This window comes from Pseudorca crassidens, chromosome 17 (assembly GCF_039906515.1).
Source record: "Pseudorca crassidens isolate mPseCra1 chromosome 17, mPseCra1.hap1, whole genome shotgun sequence".
Classification (NCBI taxonomy): Eukaryota; Metazoa; Chordata; class Mammalia; order Artiodactyla; family Delphinidae; genus Pseudorca; species Pseudorca crassidens.
Window position 1 is genome coordinate 68,275,407 of NC_090312.1, and position 20,019 is coordinate 68,295,425.

A 20,019-nucleotide genomic window follows, 5' to 3' on the forward strand; every position below is an offset into this window, starting at 1 on the left:
AAAAATATTTATTTGGCTGTGCAGGGTCTTAGTTGCAGCATGCGGGATCTTTTTAGTTGTGGCATGCGAACTCTTAGCTGCAGCATGTGGGCTCTAGTTCCCTGACCAGAGATCGAATCCAGTCCCCCTGCATTGGGAGCGCGGAATCTTAGCCACTGGACCACCAAGAAAGTCCCCTGTTTAATTTTCTAATGTGGACAATAACATTTGTAGATTTTGTAATGTTAAGCCACTCTTACATTCCTTGGATACCCCCATTGAAGGCATGATGTATTATCTTTTTTTGTGTACTGCCATATTTAATATGCTAATATTTTATTGGGTTTTAAAACCTATGTTGATGAGTGAGCTTACCACTAATTTTCCTTTCTGTCCTCTGCTTGTCTGGATTCAGTGTCAAGACTGTAATGGCCTCATGGAATGAACTGGGGAGTATTCTGCTTTTTCTATTCTCTGAAGGATATGACCTAAAATTGGCATGATCTCTCCCTTGAAAGTTTGATAGAGTTCATTTGTAAAATCATTTGGATCACTTGTTTTCTTTGGAGGAATCTTTTAATATTAATTCAGTTATTTTAATTTTAGGACTCTTAAGGCATTCTAATTTTCCTTCCATCAATTTTGGTAAGTTATATCTTCTAGAATGTTTTGCATTTTGTCTAAGTGTTCAAATTTATTGGCATAAAGTTTAGTCTTTGCTCTACCTATACTTCTCCTCATATTATTTATTTGGGCCTTCTGTCTTTTTTCAAATTAATCTACCTGGAAGTTTTCCTTTATTATTAGTCTTTTCAGTGAAGAACTCTTGTCTTTTTAAAAATCTTTCTAATTGTAAGTTTGTTTTCTACTTCATTGATTTCTCCTCTTTCCTGTATTGTCTTCCATGTTCTTTGGGTTATTCTTTTCCTAACATATATCTTATATCTAGCTTACTAATTTTCAGTCTTCTTTTCTAACACAGGAATTTTAGGGTATAAACCCCTCTATGTTCAACTTTTGTTGCATCACACAAGTTTTGTAATATTTTCTTTATCATTTAGTTACAAGTATTTTTAATGTTTATTACAATTTCTTTTTTTGATGGATGAATAATTTAGAATGTGTGTATACATTTCTAAATATTTGAGAATTTTAAGACTTATTATTAACAACTTCCAACTTAATTGTATTGGTCTGTATGATACCAATTCTTTTTTTTCTGTTTTTTTTTTTTTTTTTTTTGCGGTAAGCGGGCCTCTCTCTGTTGTGGTGGCCTCTCCCGTTGCCATGGCTCACGGGCCCAGCCGCTCTGCGGCATGTGGGATCTTCCCAGACCGGGGCACGAACCCGTGTCCCCTGCATTGGCAGGCGGACTCTCAACCACTGTGCCACCAGGGAAGCCCGATACCAATTCTTTAAAGTTTTTTGAGGTTTGCTTAATGCTTAGAATCTAGTTATTTTGTAGCCAGAGAGTCTAAGTGTCAAGTCCATCTTACTGCTAAGAACTGGAATCCTGATCAATTCTTCCCTTCTACTCTCAGTCTGAAATTCCCACTCTCATTACACACCCAAATAAAACAAAACAAACAAAAATTCCAACCACATTGGAGAATTGAGGTCAATTTTTGTTTTTGGCACGTGAAACTGAAGTTAAACAATAGTATTTTAAAGCAATATGGATCAGTGTATTATTTTCAAAGCCTTGTATGCTTCCAAATAAAAGTATTTATACATATTACATATTTAGGGCAATATTTGTGATTACATGGGAACTCCAAATTGATGCATCTGGGTTTAAATCCTGCCTCTAACAATGTCTAAACTCTTTTTTAAAATCTGTAATCCAAGATAGTACTAGTTACCTACTTCATAGTATTGTTGTGTGGATGATATAGATGAAAAATACTTGAAATAGAGAGATCATTCAATAATTGTTATCTGTTATTATTGTTATTACTATCCTTCAAAATAGAAGCTTGATTAATGCTGTTTCAGTTAGTGAGTGACTTATTTTACTTTATAATTTTACTCTTTCACCTCAACATTTATGAGAAATCGTTTTGTTTGGAGACAGTAGCTTGATAAGCATGTAAGGTATGAAATGAGTTCTTTATGGAGATCATGCCTTTTATTTTGGAATAAATTCCACAGCCATCCCATGTTTTAAGAAGCATACGACAGACTCAGTTTTATATCATTAAATATAAACATTAAGCATTTTTTAGTTAAATATTTTTTGAGATGACTTGCCATCCCAGTCACTTTAGAAAGTTAAGTAGCTTTCATTTCTACTTCAAAGAATGTGTTATATGAAGAGCTAATGGTGGTTTTTTGTTTTTTGTTTTTTCGTTTGGCTGTGCTTAATTTCTTTTTAACATCTTTACTGGGGTATGATTGCTTTGCAATGGTGTGTTAGTTTCTGCTTTATAACAAAGTGAATCAGTTATACATATACATATGTTCCCATATCTCTTCCCTCTTGCGTCTCCCTCCCTCCCGCCCGAGCTAGTGGTGTTTAATGGTGATTTGAGGAACAGATATTTGGTGTATACTCTCTTAGAGAATATCATTCATGTGTGCTTAATTTAATTGTAATAACAGTTTTGGGGTTTTTTCTTTACAGGTTCTGGCTTCAGCGATCCTCTCACTGGAGCACCATCTCAGTACTTACAGAGACTTTCTAAAATGGCCATTTTGGAGTATGATACCATTCGTCAAGAAACAACCAGAAAATTTGAAAAGAGCGAGAAACAAGAGCTTTGAGACTGCTGATTATCCTTTCGTGGGATGCTTTCTTCACTGACTTCTAAGGTTTGTCTTTTTCCTTTCTTTTCCTTTTTTCGATATATGCTATGATGTGCAGTGACTTACATACAATGGAAATGTAAATAGGAAACAAATATTTTCTGTTATATACGGCATATGTTGTATTTTGTTAATCTTACAGACGTTTAAGTTATTATTTATACAGTTTATATATGGGGACATAAGCCTAAGAAGAATTATATTCTATGAATTTTATGCACATTGGTTATATCTTTTGATTCAGTTTGATGAATGTTTTTTGAGTATCTGCACAATGACGTTTGCTAGGAGCTGCAGAAGATTCAAGAATGAGTCCTCACTGTTAGGGTTAGAGGCTCCCCATGAGAACCCCTTCTTTTCCCTGCTCGAGCTTGAAAGCAGTTGCGAGATAAGTATTCAATCAGATGAAAATGAAAATATTAGTTTTGTTTGCTGATAAAACCTGGAAGGGAAATCCTGGTTTAGATGTGTGGCAACAGTGGGTTTCCTAACACTGAACTTCAGAATTGGGCAAATGTACACACTCAGGTATTGCTCACCTCAGGCTCACCTGCTGAATTGGGCCTTTACTACCAAGCAGAACAAGGCATCTCTGCTGCGTAGACAGGCGGATCCCTGAGGGGAAAGTGGGTGGGAAGAGGGACTCGCTCAGTCTCTAGGGGAGGAGGAAGAAGGTCTAGGTCAAGAGGAAAAACCCCTCCTCAAGAAAGCCTGAGGTGTTTGTCAATGCAAGTCCCTGAAAAACAGGGAGAAATCAAGGATACCAATGGCCGATCCAGCAGAGAATGAGAAATGGGCCATAGGAGAGCAACACAGTGTTAACAGAGGAACGAAAATGAGGCAGTGATGTCCAACAGGGAGCTAGAGAAAGCTTCATGGAGGATGCAGTGTTAGAAATGGGCCTTAAAGACATGAAAGATGGAGGGAGAAGGCATTTCTAGAAAGATGGAATAACATAGCAAGGACATACTATGCATTTGGGAACGATATACTTGGCTGGAGCTCTAGGTGGTATAGGGCAAACTTCATCAATTCACGTGCCTACAGACACCAAGCCAGTAGCGCATTGAATGATACCAATCAGATGAAGGCTGTGGTGACCTGGGTCATGTTTCTCCATTCATAAACAGGCACTCACTGCCTAGTTTCAGCCCTCTTGTCGTGTGGGAATGTGGACCCAAAGTTGCCAGATATTCTAACCTTTCATGAGAAGCCAGAATCTGGATTTTTGTGAAATCTTCCAATGTGTAAATATTAGCAACTAATTCAAAATAAGCAACTTATAATTAAAAATTTATAAAGCCATTGTGCAAGCCAAAGAAAATTACATGGGCAAGCCAGATCTGGCTTTGCGGGGCTATTTATTTAAATTTGTTTGTTTATTTATTTATTTATTTAGGGCTGTGCTGGGTCTTCACTGCACGTGGGCTTTCTCCAGTTGCAGCAAGTGGGGCCTACTCTTCGTTGCAGTGCACGGGCTTTTCATTGTGGTGGCTTCTCTTGTTGCAGAGCATGGGCTCTAGGCGCGCGGGCTTCAGTAGTTGCGGCACATGGGCTCAGTAGTTGTGGCACATGGGCTCAGTAGTTGTGGCACATGGGCTTAGTTGCTCCGCGGCATGTGAAATCTTCCCGGACCAGGGCTTGGACCTGTGTCCCCTGCATTGACAGGCAGATTCTTAACCACTGTGCCACCAGGGAAGTCCCTGTGGGGTCATTTATTTATGCATCCTCGGGATCAAAGGACTAGAGGGCGATAGGGCTCATAACTTGATCACATCTGGTAGAGAACCTTCAGATGCCAAGTATGAGTCTGTATTTCCTCTGTTTCACAATGGAAGATTTTGACAGTGAAAGTAAATTATTGCTTTTGTGATTTAGGAAGATTCATCCAGGTTTCATTTGTAGGCTAGATTGTAGTGGGAGGAGACTGGAGATAGGGAAACCAGTCAGGAGGTTTTTATAAAAATTGAGGTAGGAATCTCTCAGTAGAAAGGTAGAAATAGGAATGGGAAGGACAGATTAAGATAATTAGGACATCAAGGCAAAGGACTTAAGATCCTTTGATATAGGCTATCAGGAGAGGAAGGATCAAAACCAGCTTATTTCTGGTCTTAGACATAAGATTCTCAGGAGATGCTAGTTTGGGGGAAAATGAGGATGAGTGCAACTTTGGGTATATTCAGTTTAATGTGCCATCAGGACGTCCACAGAGAGATGCCAAGCAGGTAGTTGAAAGCAGATGTGTAGTTCCAGAAAAAGATACTGACTGGAGTTAAAACTTTGAGAAACATTTGCATAGCCAAGGCTGTGTTTTCCCCAATAAAAGAGGAGAGAGAGAAAAGAACCCAAATTTATAAGGGATGAGAGGAAATAGGTAGAAGACAAATGAAGAAGGAGAAGGAGAAGGAAGAGAAGAAGAAGAAGGAGAAGAAGAAAAATAAACTGTCACAGATGTAGGAGGACGAACATATTCTATGTCCTTGCATGCTCTATATTAATGTATAAAATACACTATTAATGTGTTTATATGCATTACATGATGCATTAGTTTCTAGGGAAATAACCAAGTAAACTTAAGTGGATGTGTTTTTGCCTACATCTGAATTTTGACTGAGAATGATTTATATATTACCTGTACCTTTTCTATGTTCTGACCACCTCCTCCAAGTGTGGCCAATGATTTAAGAAATGAGAAGCGGGAGAAAAGGTTTTCTCAAACAAAAATTTGATGAACTTTTAAAAAAATTTATTTTATTAAAGTATAGTTGATTTACAGTGTTGTGTTAATTTCTACTGTACAGCAAAGTGATTTAGTTATGCATATATATACATTCTAAGAACACGGTACAATTTATGTCAGAGAATATTTTGTGGATAGGCACTTCTAAACACCTTTGATTATCAGATGGATTTCATTTATTGAGCTCCTACATGTACTCTAAACATTTAATACTTTTGTAAACCTTATGAAAACCCTAAAAAGTAGGTAGGTGATATTATTCCTATTTTATAAAATAAGTAGATCGAGGATTGTTTTATACTTGGTCTCCAGCTAAAAATAGGAGAACTAGAATTCTAACCTACTAGGATTTAAAGCCCATATACATAAAATCAGTAGAATAATAATTGTTTTAAAACTTAAACTTAGTTGATACAGCATGGTTTAATTACTTAAAATTTAGAGCAAGATAGTAAATACTTGCACAGAAAATAATATCTCCTAGTATTGAGTTGAGTTCCTGACTTATGACACTAACACATCTTGGAGCATTTATACCAGTAGAGTAGAAAGACCCCTCCCCCATCTCCCCTATGAAAGAGTTCAACTGAAGCCAACTCAAGAAAGGAGTGGAATGTTTATTTCTTTTTAATAAGTGAGATATGCTAACGATAATTAATCATCTTGGGATTGAATTTAACATGTTTTTCATTAAATCTTAAAAAAAAAACCCAACAACACAGGCTCTACTTCCTTACATTGCATTTACTCTTTTTGTTCCTCATGAACTTTTTAGAAAAACCAACATGTATTTGGTACTCAGAAGGCTCAAATCGTCCCCAGTTGAGCACACCCAAGATTTAGACATAAAGATAAGATGCCAACTTCTGATATTGTAGCTACCGTGGATGTTAATTTTATGCTTGGGATGAAGACAATGTTGCCAGCATGACCCTTTTGCATTTGTGATTTGGAAATTCCTCCAGTGTAAGCAATATCAGTCACAATTTGGGGAAACTAGACCTTACGATAAATATTTAGGATGGAAGAACGGAGTCCTGATTTTAGGATGAGAAAACAGTTCTTTACAAAGAATGATTACTTCAGTGAAGGACAAACCATTAGTCAATGATAGTTCCGAAGACATTTCCTGAGAAGACATTGTTCATCAAGCAACATTTTAATATGTAATTTAGACTCCTGAGTACATATGGTCACCGTGAAGCAGATGCCATGTCTTAGATTAAGGAATGGGTATGTTAATTAATATCTTGTGATTCTGATTCACAGTCTCTGTGAGTTTGGTTGATGTGAATTGGTACGCAGATCCTGATCATCCTGGGCAAATTAATGAAATGAGGGTGTTTTTTTTTTACTAGAAAAATAACTTTAGTATTTTTGGAAAAATAGTATACATTTTTAGGAATGTCAGCAATGTAGAAAAGTACAAATAAAAAGTTTACAAAACACTTCAAATCTCACCCACTCATAAATAACATCAGGTAAACATCTTTCTCTGCATATATGCAGATAGATACAGAAATACCTGTATTAAAACGGATCATTCTGTGCCTCCTATGTTTAAATAAAGTTAATTTTACTCTTGTAAAAGAAATAAGTGAAACTGAAGTCATTGCTAAAATCCAAATGTTATTAATTTTAAAATATTTTACAATATAGGTCTAGATCTTCTTTCCTAAAAGAGATTTTTTTTTTTTCCTAAAATATTCCTCTTCAAGAAACTTCTGGTTCTGGTCGAAAACATTTGTCAACTTAGAAAAACCTACCTAGTCTTCTAAAGATGAGTTTAAAAAGTTTCCAGATACTGCCTTTGTTGCAAGGGAAACTTAAGCATAAGTACTACACAGAGACCTTGGGACTTGAACTGCATTCTCCACTAGGATTGGTCTCTGTTTCACTTAGTCACTCACACTTATAAAGGGTCTTCTATGGGCCAATAGTCACCGCACCCAAAGATAATTAACCCCTTTGCAGAACCAGCAAATCTTTATAACATTAATAAAGTGAACAAAATGTTGAGAGAGACAGAGAGATTCTTCTGTAAGGTTTTTCAAAGTTAAGCGTGCATCCAGATCTGGAGAGCTTGTTAAAATACAGATTCTTATAGGTCTGGGGTGGGTCTGAGAATTTGCATTTCTAACAAGCTCCCGGGTAATGCTGATACTCTGATCCACGGATCACACTTGGAGTAGCCTGCCTGAGAATCACCTGCACTTAGAGTTACCTGGTGCATTTTTGAGACACACTATAGTCCAGGCTCTACTCCCAGAGAATCTGATCTAGCTGGTTTGGGGTGGCCACTTACATGGGTAAGTTTTTAAATCTCCCCAGGGATCCTAATGTGCAACTAGGTCTGAGGATTACCATCGAAATGTTAAGAGATTATGAAAAATATCAAGAAATTGAAATAACCTTTTTCCTTCTGTTCAGAGCTTTATGGACACTATTACATTGTCTCCCGGCATTAGTTGTTGCTGTGGAGAAATCTGATTCTTCACCATTTTTTAATCCCTTGTAGATTATTTGCCATTTCTGCCTGGATGTCTAAAGATTTTCTTGATTCTTGAAACTGAATCAGAGTATGACTCACTGTGTGTTGTCCTAGATCAAAATTTCCTGGAACATAGTATGTTCTTTCAAAGCTGCATATTCCATTTTTTCTACATTTTTGGGAAATTTTTTCTTTCATTGTATCTTTGAATACTTACTCCTTCTGTCCCATATTTTTGAATTCTCTACTTCAGGAACACCAAACATGCCTGAGATCATCTTTATCTGTTTTCAGTATCTGGCGAGTTGGAAAATAAGATTTATCTGTATTTTTCTATTTTCTTTCTGATTAATCTGTGGAATTTTTTTTTCTCCCCTAGCTGTGCTGGCTGTTGATGATTTTAGTGTTTCTTCTAGGTCAGCTATTCTCCACTGTGCCCAGCAGGGTGAAGGTATTATTTTCCCATTTTATAGACAAAGAAATTGTGATTTAATAACTTACCCAAGTTTCCACAGCTCACAGGTTCCAGAGCCCAGGTTTGAACCTGGGTTTACCTGAATCCCAGGTTCCTGCTTTCTCCATCACAGTACAACCCTCTTTGAAAATGTTATCTTGAATGTCCTTCCAATTCAAAAAGTGCTTGTGGGCAGGTCCCTGCCTGCCCTACTCAGACTCACCCATTGACAACAATTAATGGATGGGCCATTTGTGCTGGGTGCTAGATGAGGGCTGTGGGGACATTGTCGCCTGTCGCTAATTCCTCCTTCCTCACGCCATGTAGGGCATGAAGCTTCAGAGTGACGGTCTAGCATTCCCACCTCAGAAAACAAATAGAAATATTATAGAACCCTAAGGAATAGTTTAAAATTTAAATAATCACTGGCATCTATATAGTGATTTATGGATTACAAAGCCCTTGCACACACAGTTTCATTAGCACCTTGGAAGATGACGTCACACAGGGATGTTACGTATGGATGACTTCTTGGATGAGGATAGCAGAGGGTTCCCTTGGTGCCACACGGTTACTGACAGGCAGCTCCACTGTATCTTGCCATCAGAAACACTTTCTAAATCTTCTTTAGGTCCATTGTAGACTCATATAATCAGCCATATAATTTCAAGTGCTTGACATTTATTTGTTTTTTCCATCTGGATTTTCCTCCTTTGAAAATCAGGGTGGACTGCCAAGTGAAATTATGAACTGGCTCCTGTTGGAATGGGTTTGGGGTGTTGAATAAATGACTGATGTCAGCAGACACCCCGAGTCAGAAGAAAGGTGGACTAAGACCTGCTTTAGAATAAATATTTGTGATTCCTCGAGCAGTTCTTCCCTCTTAATGTATGGCTTTTTCAGAATGCTTACGGTCTGTGTCCTGACTGATGCCTGTGTTTAAAGAAGTATAGAAATTGCCACCAGTGCCTGGTGATTCCATCAAACTATTCAGCTAAACACAGAAAATGTACGAGTTCACAGTTACAGGCATAATTTACCTTCCTCAGAATACAGGTTGATACCCACATAAAATGGACATGTGAGGAGAAGAATGCTTTTGATTCATGGCATGTTTTTCTTGTGTTAAATTTTTAATCTGAAACTAAAGAGATATCAGTCTGTAATTTTTCTACAGCTCCACAAACCTGAGTATAAGCTGAGATAATGTGCTCATGAAGAGAAACCAAAATCCTATCTTCCAAAAAAACTGAATCTGGTCAAATAAGGCCGCCAGGGACCTTATCCTAAAATTGATAACTCTGAGGGATATGACAGACTTAAAGTCCATGCTTATGGAGCGGTGTTTTGGCAACAACAAAAAGATGGAAGAAAAGACATCTCTGGCACATGTCAGGTCAATTTCATTTACTGCAAATGTATTTTAGCAGATTAAATACGTTCACAAATTGATTTAGCACATACACTTGAAACAATTATGGACGGCTATCCATCCCCCCGCTACAGTCTTGTTTGGACAGTCTTTCTGTGTGTGTGGTAAAATACACATAACATAAAGTTTACTATCTTAGCCATTTTTTTTTAGCACACATCCTGTCTCAATTTTATTAAGTTTAATATACATTAAATTTTCAATCCCATTCATTAAAACCATGCAGATTCAATGTATGCATTTCTACAACTAAAATTCCCTTTCTAGTGGATGGCAGAAAGAGGAAACACCAACATATTGATGATTCAGTATTTTCGGAAGTTTTTTTTTCTTTTTCAATATCTTTTTTTTATTAGAGTATAGTTGATTTACAATGCTGCATTAGTTTCTGCTGTACAGCAAAGTGTATCAGTTATACATATACATATTTTAAGTGTTCAATTCAGTGGCATTAATACCCTGCCATCGACAGTCTTGCATTCTCTTGGTTTTTTGTTTAGGACTGACTTCCTTTCTTCTCTCCTACTTCACTTCTGTCTTCTTGGCTTGACTCTGGCCATCCTAACCCATAGGCAAAAAATTCTGACGCTTTGTACAAAAGCAAAAATAGAATGGTCCACATAGCACCCCTGGCAGGATATCTGATCAAAACCTGACTTCAACAATGATGGAAATTGGTCTTGGAGAAAGAGTTGCAGGCTCTCAGGGAAATGCAGGCACTCTGATATGTGTACGTAGACTGAATAGGGCTGAAAGCAGAGTCCTGGTCGTGCACTGTGGTGGGAACTCAACACACAGTGGCAAGATGTAGCCTCCGCTTTGGGAATGGAGCCTTCCAAGAGAGGAAGACAGGACACTCCTGTTACAATGTAGTTCGATCCCCTGAATTCCTGTGAAACCTGTTCAAGGAATCTTTTTTTATAATTTGGTAAAATTAGAAGTCTACTCCTATACAACTTTAGCATAAGTTGTAGATGGCCTTGGGTGAGCATTTCCATCTAAGCATAGGGTTTCCGCTTATTAGAGATTATTTAGATCAACTCGACAACCGCCAAGCTGACCACGTGCAAAGCACAGCAGAGGACATTTAAAGGGAAGTAGGATACAGCTCTTGCCTTCAAGGATTTTACATGCTAACGCAGATGGGTGAGCGTGGATAGCTGTGTGATGGGATGGCATAAATGTTGTAAACTTAGGTAAATACACAGCACTGACTTTCCTTGAGACTTCACTTCTGGTATGGAAGGTATATGAAACCAATAAGTGAAATACAGTTATGAGGAAATCTTCAAGAAAAATGACTAATTAATCAATTTACTTCAATATGAATTGATTTCGCATGTATCAGGCCCTACGTTAGTGACTGGAAATCCAAAGAAAAATGAGCACAGTCCCTGTCCTTGAGAGTCTGACACACAGGAAGGGGAAGCTGACAGCCACTGACAACACAGTGTAAGGAGAAGCATCTGGTCCCCCTGGGTCTCTGCATCCCTTTCTTGGGTGGATCTTCTCAGGATCATTTGGGCCCTGGAGCATCCTGATCACTGAAGTTGTTGAAGGAGTAATGGGCCTAATCCTGCAGTGCTTGGGTAGACAGGGGACAGAGGGGAAGGGAGCGGAAGGGGGAAAAGGGCAGTGCAAGGAAGGGCAGAGGAAGGAAGATCGTCTGCCACGAGTCCAGATGTATCGCCACCTGCTGTCTAAGTGATGGCTCTGCTACGGCTGAAACTGATAGCTGCCTCTTTAAGATGGAATAGTTAAAGCTTCATTTGCTGAGAACATTGGTCAACCCTGCAGGTGAACTCATCTACCCCTTTCTACTTCTTGGCAAGCCAAACCGTAGGGTGTGGCTATGGCCTGAAATAACTTCTAGTCCCTCCTGAGATCCAGCCCAGGGTCAGGGAGAGGGCCTCGGGGGCCAGACTGAAGCCCCACATGGCCGACTGGTTCCTGGGTGCCACATGTGTTGCTCTCAGAACAGTTGGGGAATGTGCAGTATCCTGGACCTTAGACCACCCAGCAACATGGTGAGTATCTTTGCCCAGCTGGATGGAGTTCTGAGAGTCACGTTAGAATACGGGTTGACCACGTGGTGTCTGATGTCAGGCTGCCTGGGGTCAAATCCCCACTCTGAAACTTGCTAGCTGTTTAACTGTGGTCAGGTATCTTTGCCTCCCCAAGTGTCACCTGGAAAAGGGAGAAGTTAAAAAAAAAAAATCCAGAATAATAACAATACCTACTTCTTGGGGCTATTGGGAGAGTTAAATAATGTATATGAATCGCCGAACCCCATGTCAGCCACTTGGTGTTTAATTATGTTATTTTAATCCTTGGGGATGGTTCCCACCTTGGAGTGTCAGGGGTGGTGTGGAAACAGACGCCCTGCGTGAATAGCGCTGTAACCCGAGAAGGGCTGATCAGACACTCTCCCCAATTTGGAAGGGGTTGAGTGGGATAAAATTACCAATTCCTGATTTTCTTTTCAATCTTGGCAGAAAGGGTATAATTTTTTTTTTTTGCGGTACGCGGGCCTCTCACTGTTGTGGCCTCTCCCGTTGCGGAGCACAGGCTCCGGACGCGCAGGCTCAGCGGCCATGGCTCACGGGCCCAGCCGCTCCGCGGCACGTGGGATCCTCCCGGACCAGGGCAGGAACCCGCGTCCCCTGCATCGGCAGGTGGACCCTCAACCACTGCGCCACCAGGGAAGCCCAGAAAGGGTATAATTTTAATAAGATGAAAGGAGGCTTGCAGGTTCCTGACAACGAAGAAAATCACAGGCTACCGCCGTGTATTCACACCTTCTCTGGATCATTGTAAGGAAGCGGATTAAGGAATCCACAGGGAAGGGAGACTCTGGTGCTCCCCACTGAGACGTGGCTTGCCCTCAGGGGCACAGGCAGGGGAGAGGAGCCCAACTCGAGTCCTCTTCTGATAACTGCTGATGGTAAGATGGGGGTGGTGGTACAGGTGTGCTGGGGGAGACTTTTCTGAGCATTCCTGAGTTCTCCCGCCAGGCCTGTGGCTCTGATTTCTTAAATGACCTGTTCACAATTGTGAACTCAGGGGAAAGTGAGTATGGCCCTAGCTCCGTGTTTGAAAGATAATAAGTAAATGCTCATATCAGAGTTTAAATGTTGATACGTATTCTCTTAAATGAACTTTTACATTGGCCCCTTCTTCTCGCCTTCACTTGCCAAGTAAAGAACAGCAATATCCAACCCTTGTTACTATTTTGGTTCAAGAAAACAGCAGAGAATCTAGGATTCCTTCCCACACACCCCTTCTGGCAGCCCTCTAGTGGCTTTCTCCTCACAGTGTTTTCGTTTGTTTGTTTTTTCCCTTTATTCACAGCCCTATTGCCCAGTGCTTAACCCTGATACAAGAAAGACACATATGACCAGTGCACTTGAAATTGCCAGTCACTGAGTGACTTACTATATTCTGCCTCTGTCTTGAGAACAACAACTTTTGCTGTCTCCTCCCTCACCCCCACTCCCCTAGTTGCCAAGGAAGTATTGCTAGAAGTCTGAGAACAGCAAACCATAAGAGTTGTTAGATTGCTAAGAAGAAGTGTGACATCTCCTTGGAGACCTGAGGATGGGTCCAAAGCAGGTGACTTTTAGAAGATGCGCAGATCAGTAACTACTGCTGTCGTCTGCCCTGTCGATGTCAGATGCTAAGTATTTAACCAACATTGTTTCATTTATTCCTCACAGCGGCCCAGTGAGCCAGGTATGATTGTTATTATTATTATCCCCATTTTTCAATGAGGCTCAGAGAGATTAGGTAACATTCTTGAGGTCTCATAGCTGGTTAATGCTAGAACTAGTATTTGAACCCATGTCTGTCTTACACCAAAGCCCATGCTCTTAACCACTCCAGGATGCAGGACCCTTTGTGGGGTTACACTCTACTCAAGCAACTTATAGTCTAGAATGATCTGGAATGCACGTCATTGTGTCTTAACACACCATCACTGTTTGTTTACCAAGCAGAACATATGTAGCATCTGATTTTGTCACAGGAGGGAAAAGTCGCACTGGTAGACTCAGGTCCCAATGTGACTGAGGCGCACTTTCCCCAAAGGCAGTCGCGTGAAGACGTGAACATTTACCCCGTAAGCAAAATGACAGGCCCAGCACGGTCCTACCAGATGAGGAAACAGCCTGGGGACAGGGGTGGACTGGCCATGCACTTTTACTGCAGAGGGCCTGTGTTCTATCCCTGGTTGGGGAAATAAGATCCTGCAAGCCACGCGGTGCAGCCACACACACACAAAAAAGATTTGATTTGTGAGCTGTTGCAGACAAATCCCAATATTTTTATCGAATGAAGAGTACTGTTTTCTCCAGGGGCGGCCAAGTTGCAGGCCCATAGAGTGACGGAAGGGTGGGTTCCGCTAATTATTGCAGATTCCCTTCCACAATTCAGCACTAGCTGTGTTATGGGTGGTAACAGGATAGGCACTGTGACAGGAGTTAGGAACGCAGAGATGATTTGTCCCTTTGGCCCTTCGTGGAGGGAAAGCCAGACCCACAAGCAAACAATTCTAATCCTGAAGTCCAAGTGCAGAAGTGGGAGTGTGCGTAAGGTTCTGTGTGAGCACGGAAGTTAGAAGGGCTAATTTTCTTGGAAGACTTCGAGGAGAGTCTCAACTTTTGGAGGAGGCTTTGTGCATAGAGAAGAGAAGAAGAGGTCGTGTCAAGGGAACAGTATATTCAACGGCTTGGAGGTCTGACCGTGTGGGTCATTACTGCGAGATAGTGAGTAATTTGTGACCAAGGCATCGGATGTGTATGGGGAGGTGAGGAAGTTGGGGACCCCCCCTTAAAAAGGGTTTATGACAAAGATATGCAGCAAATCTCTTCGTGTTGTAGTTTAAACACAACTTCATATAAGTAAAAGTAGGAAAAAAGGAAGCAGTATAATGTTCATGACCACTCTTTTTAGAAAAAGGTTTATCTTTCCAAATATTCAAGAGCATAATAATTCCTTTGGGTCATGGTCAATTTCTGGACACTGAGCTCTCCATTCAAGCAGAACTCTAGAAAGCAGAGGGATGTTCTTTTTACAATTACATAGAGGCAAGACTGGTGATCATTTATAAGAAGGCACTCTGGCAAATGGAGGTGGGACTCTTGAATATTTTCTTGATCTTGGGAGGAAAGAAATTTAAAAACAACACTTCAAGATAAAATAGATAGGACAAAGAGTAAATCCACAGAAGTTTTTGTTTCCTTACTCTTATCATTCAAATAACTTCCATGAATTAGTATGTGCGTGCAAAGAATCCACTGGAAAATTATTTCTAGCTATTTACAAGGTTGCTCTATTTCATAATTGTAAGCTTTCAAATGGACATTAATAATGAACTCCAAATGCCAAATGAAAAACTCAATGCATGTCATAAGTCATAGGGCTTCCAGTCCATTCCAGTCTTTATATCTGCTACTCAATTAATGATGACACGTAAGCAAATTAGAAACTACGGCAAAAAAAAGGAAACTTAATTTGAGAATGTGCTTTGGGATAACGCTAGAGTGGTTGAAAAAACGCTGGAGGTTCTGGAACCCCTAGGACATCTCCTGAGGGATTTGGTGCGTCAGTTTCAAGTTTGGTTCTCTGAGCCTCTCCCAGAGGATGAGTTCTGTCCAGTTCTGGCTCCTGACCCACTCAGAAAGGTCCTCAAAGAAAGAACAAGTTTCTGGAATAAAAGAAAGACTGTTGGCAATTCAACCTTTCCTCTTTGGCGATCACAACGAGAGGTAGAACACATAACAGAATGGCTTAATTTAAATGACAAGAGGAGATAATGAAACATAAATACAAAAACATAATTCCAATTCCAAGGAGAGATGAAAATTAGCATCAATTCCCCACTTGGGCCCCTTCTGTGTTAACAGAGTCTGTACTGCCCAAGGAATCATAGGGCTGGCCATTATCTTGGAAAAGGAATTTATTATGAGCGTAATGATGTGTGTTCTCAACCATTTTGTGGATTTTAGTTTTCAATGCCCCTCTTTCATGTTTCTTGAGTTTTTCTGGGACAAGATCTCTCCCTCCCACAGGACTACACATGGCCAAATTCATTTTACATTGGATGACAAATTGCATTTGAATTTGTAGGGTTGAAAGGTCAAGGCTGTTCTCTGTTAGTCAGCCAGGCTCCCTCCTGGTGTTTCAGTCATGAGACTGTGTTTGAAGGTCCTCTGAGCCGCTGCCTCCTCCAATCCTCATGAATACCTAATTCTGCCCTGACTTGTATTCCTAATTACTGACTCTACCCGCAGGAGGGGATCATGCCAGGGGATTGACAAAATAAACTGAAGCGGGCCCAGCTCCATATTATTCATCCTGGGGCAGTCAATAGTCAACCATAACCCAGAATTTTGAAAAAGGTCCATTTTCTGAGCCCGTGTCGTGCCCCAAGCTGTCAAGCAGGGAATGCTCCGTGAGAATCAGCCTCTTTGCCAGAGCTCTGTACGTCCAAAACATTAATTAGCAGGGAATTCCCTGATGGTCCAGTGGTTAGGACTCTGCGCTTTCACCGTTCAATCCCTGGTCGGGGAACTAAGATGTGCAACTGTGAAATGCATGAAGGATGTCTCTAATCTGAGTAGCCCGTGGGCCCACCAGCCTTTAGCACATAACCTTTACCTAGTGGAGAAGGTTTTGTTGTGCCAAATTGACATTAATTGGATTAAAAGTGACTGACCCCAAGGTGCGTCGATCTCCTATGAGGACTCTGTCATGTCTCCGCGTGTGCTATGTATAAACATCACGCTGCGTACATACAAATGCACATGAAGAGAAAACACACATCACTCAGACCATGCTCATTTGAAATGTTGTGCCATTCACACAGATACTAGTTAGAATTTAATTTTGTACTCTCTGCAATAAAATGAGTTTTCATAGACCCTTAGTAGTATAACAGGGATTATAAGTAAAATACTCAGGAAAATTTTTTTTCCAAGTACTTATAAGCTCTAGCAGAAAGACAAACAACTGAAATGCTAATTCAAGTCATTTTTACATGGTCATTTAAGGAGATCCTTTCAAGATGTTTACTAGGTTATATTAAGAGTTGTTTCGGGACTTCCCGGGCGGTCTGGTGGTTAAGACTCTGCGCTTCCACTGCAAGGGGCACAGGTTTGATCCCTGGTTGGGGAACTAAGAGTCTGTGCGCAGTGCAGTGCCTGCCCCCGCGATAAAAAGAGTAAATAAAGTGTCAAGAGGAAAAAACACGAACCTAGAATTCTATACCCCATGAAATTATTCTTCAAAAGTGGAGGGGAGATAAAGACCTTCTTAGACAAACAAAAAATGAGGGAAATTGTTGCCAGTAGATTTGCCTTGTGAGAAATATTAAAAGAAGTTCTTGAGAGAGAAGGAAAACAATATAGATCAGACACTTGGATCTACATAAAGAAAGGAAGAGCATCAGAGAAAGAATACGTGAAAGTAAAATTAAAAAGAAAAAACAAACTCTGTTTCTTCAACTAGTTATTCACCCCTTCTTTAGCCTATGCCACAGAGTACCCTAAATTAAACAGGTTTTCAGAAATGTCTGTTGATAATTCTGTCTAACATTATGATAGTCATCATGTGTAGTTTAGTTAATAAATGTATATTAAAGTAATAAATATATAATAAAAAATTCCACAAACTTTTTCCTTCAATAAGTACTTAATAATAGCTATCATTTATTAAGCCCATATTTTATTAGGGTGCTAAATGCTTTATATCCATCATCTTTTAAAATTTTTCACCAGCCCTGTGATGTAAGTGTAAATATGATATTGCAGATGAAATTCAGAGAAGTTAAGTAACTTGCCTCAGCTCACACAGCAAGTGAGTGGCAGAGCTGGGATTCAAACATGAGTCTTCCTGATTCCAAACTCAGGACTTTTAATCACTATGATGTACCACATTCAGGGCATGGTTAAACTTGTCCCCCATGTGTCTGAATGGGTAGAATTTTTACTGACTGTACCTATGCCCCACAAGGCCTGGCCTCCATTCAGTCCTTTAGCAAACACTTGCCCTGCCCTTGTGGACACTTTAGATGAATGAAGAGCCAAGGTTAAAGTCAAAGCAAAAGGTAATATCTATCATAGGAAAGACTTGGTAGCAAATTTATGAATCAGATTTTGATAATCCAGTGTGAAACAAACCCCCAGATCCTGCTTGCTTTTGTTGGAATATGAAAATATTGACTAAAAAACTTAGCAGTTATTGTTCATACTTTTGTAGAAGGCAGAAGACTTTAATTAAAGTGATAATTAATGTGGAAAGTAGAAGTGCGAACATCTTATTCATTTTTTAAAATGCACACTTTAGTTTTGTCAGAGTGAAAGAACCTAAACCTTTCCTTAAAAGGTTTCAGATTACAGATCCTAATAAATTCTTTTTAATTGATCTGAATCAGTTCTTTAGTCTTTAGATACATTCCATGTATAAAAATGTGAGAAATCCACTTCAATTCTTCACATATTTCTCGACCATCTACCTATACCTTTCTCTGAGATGGATGTTGGAGATACTTTTCTTTAGGGACCCATAGGTAGCAAGTCAGGCAAATGTACACGCAATGAGTCTGGAATTGAAGTTTTTTTTTTAAATATAAATTAATTTATTTATTTTTGGCTGCACTGGGTCTTCGTTGCTGCGTGCTGGCTTTCTCTAGTTGCAGCAAGCAGGGGCTACTCTTCGTTGCGGTGCATGGGCTTCTCATTGCGGTGGCTTCTCTTTGTTGCGGAGCACGGGCTCTAGGCGCACAGGCTTCAGTAGTTGTGGCTCACGGGTTCTAGAGCGCAGGCTCAGCAGTTGTGGTGTACGGGCTTAGTTGCTCTGTGGCATGTGGAATCTTCCCGGACCAGGGCTCGAGCCCATGTCCCCTGCATTGGCAGGCAGATTCTTAACCACTGTGCCACCAGGGAAGTCCCTGGAATTGAAGTTTTTAAATGATGTTTATGAACATTATGACTCACGTAAAAACATTGGCCTGAGCACTGTCACACCAATATTTGGCTTCAGCAATAAGAGAATAATAATGAAGTCATGAAGCACTTTCCTTCCTTCTGCTTGCTTGAGTTTGATTTACTTTTCTTTCTCTAGTTTCTTACGTAGTTGAAACTTACATTATTGACTTGAGATCTTTTTATTTTCTAATATAAGCATTTCGTGTTATAAATTTCCCTCTAAGAACTTTAGTTGCGTCCCTCTAATTTTGGTATGTTATGGTTTCTTTTTCACCTTATTAAAAATATTTTCTAATATCTCTTGTGAATTCTTCTTTTAACCAAGGATTATTTAGAAGGATGTTGTTTAACAGGAAGTATTGAGTGAATTTTCTAGCTGTGCTTGTGTTATTGATTTCTAGTTTTAACCTATTGTGGTCAGAGAACAGACTTTTTGTGTGATTTTAATTTTTAAAAAATCATGGAAGCTTCTTTTTCCATCTTTTTTTTTTTTTTTTTTTTTTTTTTTGCTGTACGCGGGCCTCTCACTGTTGTGGCCTCTCCCGTTGCGGAGCACAGGCTCCAGACGCGCAGGCTTAATGGCCATGGCTCACGGGTCCAGCTGCCCCGCGACATGTGGGATCTTCCCGGACCAGGGCACGAACCCGTGTCCCCTGCATCAGCAGGCGGACTCTCAACCACTGCGCCACCAGGGAAGCCCATGGAGGCTTTTTTTATGACTCAGAATGTGGTCTATCCTGGCGAATGTTTCATAAGCATGTCAAGTGAATGTGTATTCAGCAGCTGTTGGTTCAAGTGTTCCCTAAATGTCAATTAGGTCAATTTGTTTAATAGCGTTGGTTACTATAGCTTATTGATTTCCTGTCTACTTTATCAATTATTGAGAGAGAAGTACCAAAATTTCCAATTATAATTGTATATTTATGTATATTTTTTTCAATCAGTTTACGCTTTCACATATTTCGAAGCTCTGTTAGGTGCATGCACATGAAGGATCAGTACATCCTTCTGATGAATTGACAGCTTCATCATTATGCAATGTCTCCCTTTATCATTGGTAATATTCCTCTTTTTCTGAAATCCATGTTGTCTGATATTAATGTACCCACTTATGCTTTATTTTGAGTAGTAATT

General features: G+C 39.9%; 1 protein-coding gene across 4 annotated transcripts in view; it reads left to right on the forward strand.

Moving 5' to 3' along the window:
* Positions 1 to 20,019, forward strand: part of C17H8orf89 (chromosome 17 C8orf89 homolog) — a 78,653-nt gene that overhangs the window by 35,548 nt on the left and 23,086 nt on the right. For 3 of the 4 annotated variants that reach the window (XR_010936465.1, XR_010936464.1, XR_010936463.1), the window contains exons 4-5: positions 586 to 624; positions 2,603 to 2,790. Coding sequence is in view for 1 of the 4 variants with exons in the window: in XM_067712063.1 (XP_067568164.1) it covers positions 2,603 to 2,742 (140 nt within the window). In the remaining 3 variants the exon portion in view is untranslated. The remainder of the gene's footprint in view (positions 1 to 585; positions 625 to 2,602; positions 2,791 to 20,019) is intronic. The other variant, XM_067712063.1, reaches the window with a different exon arrangement.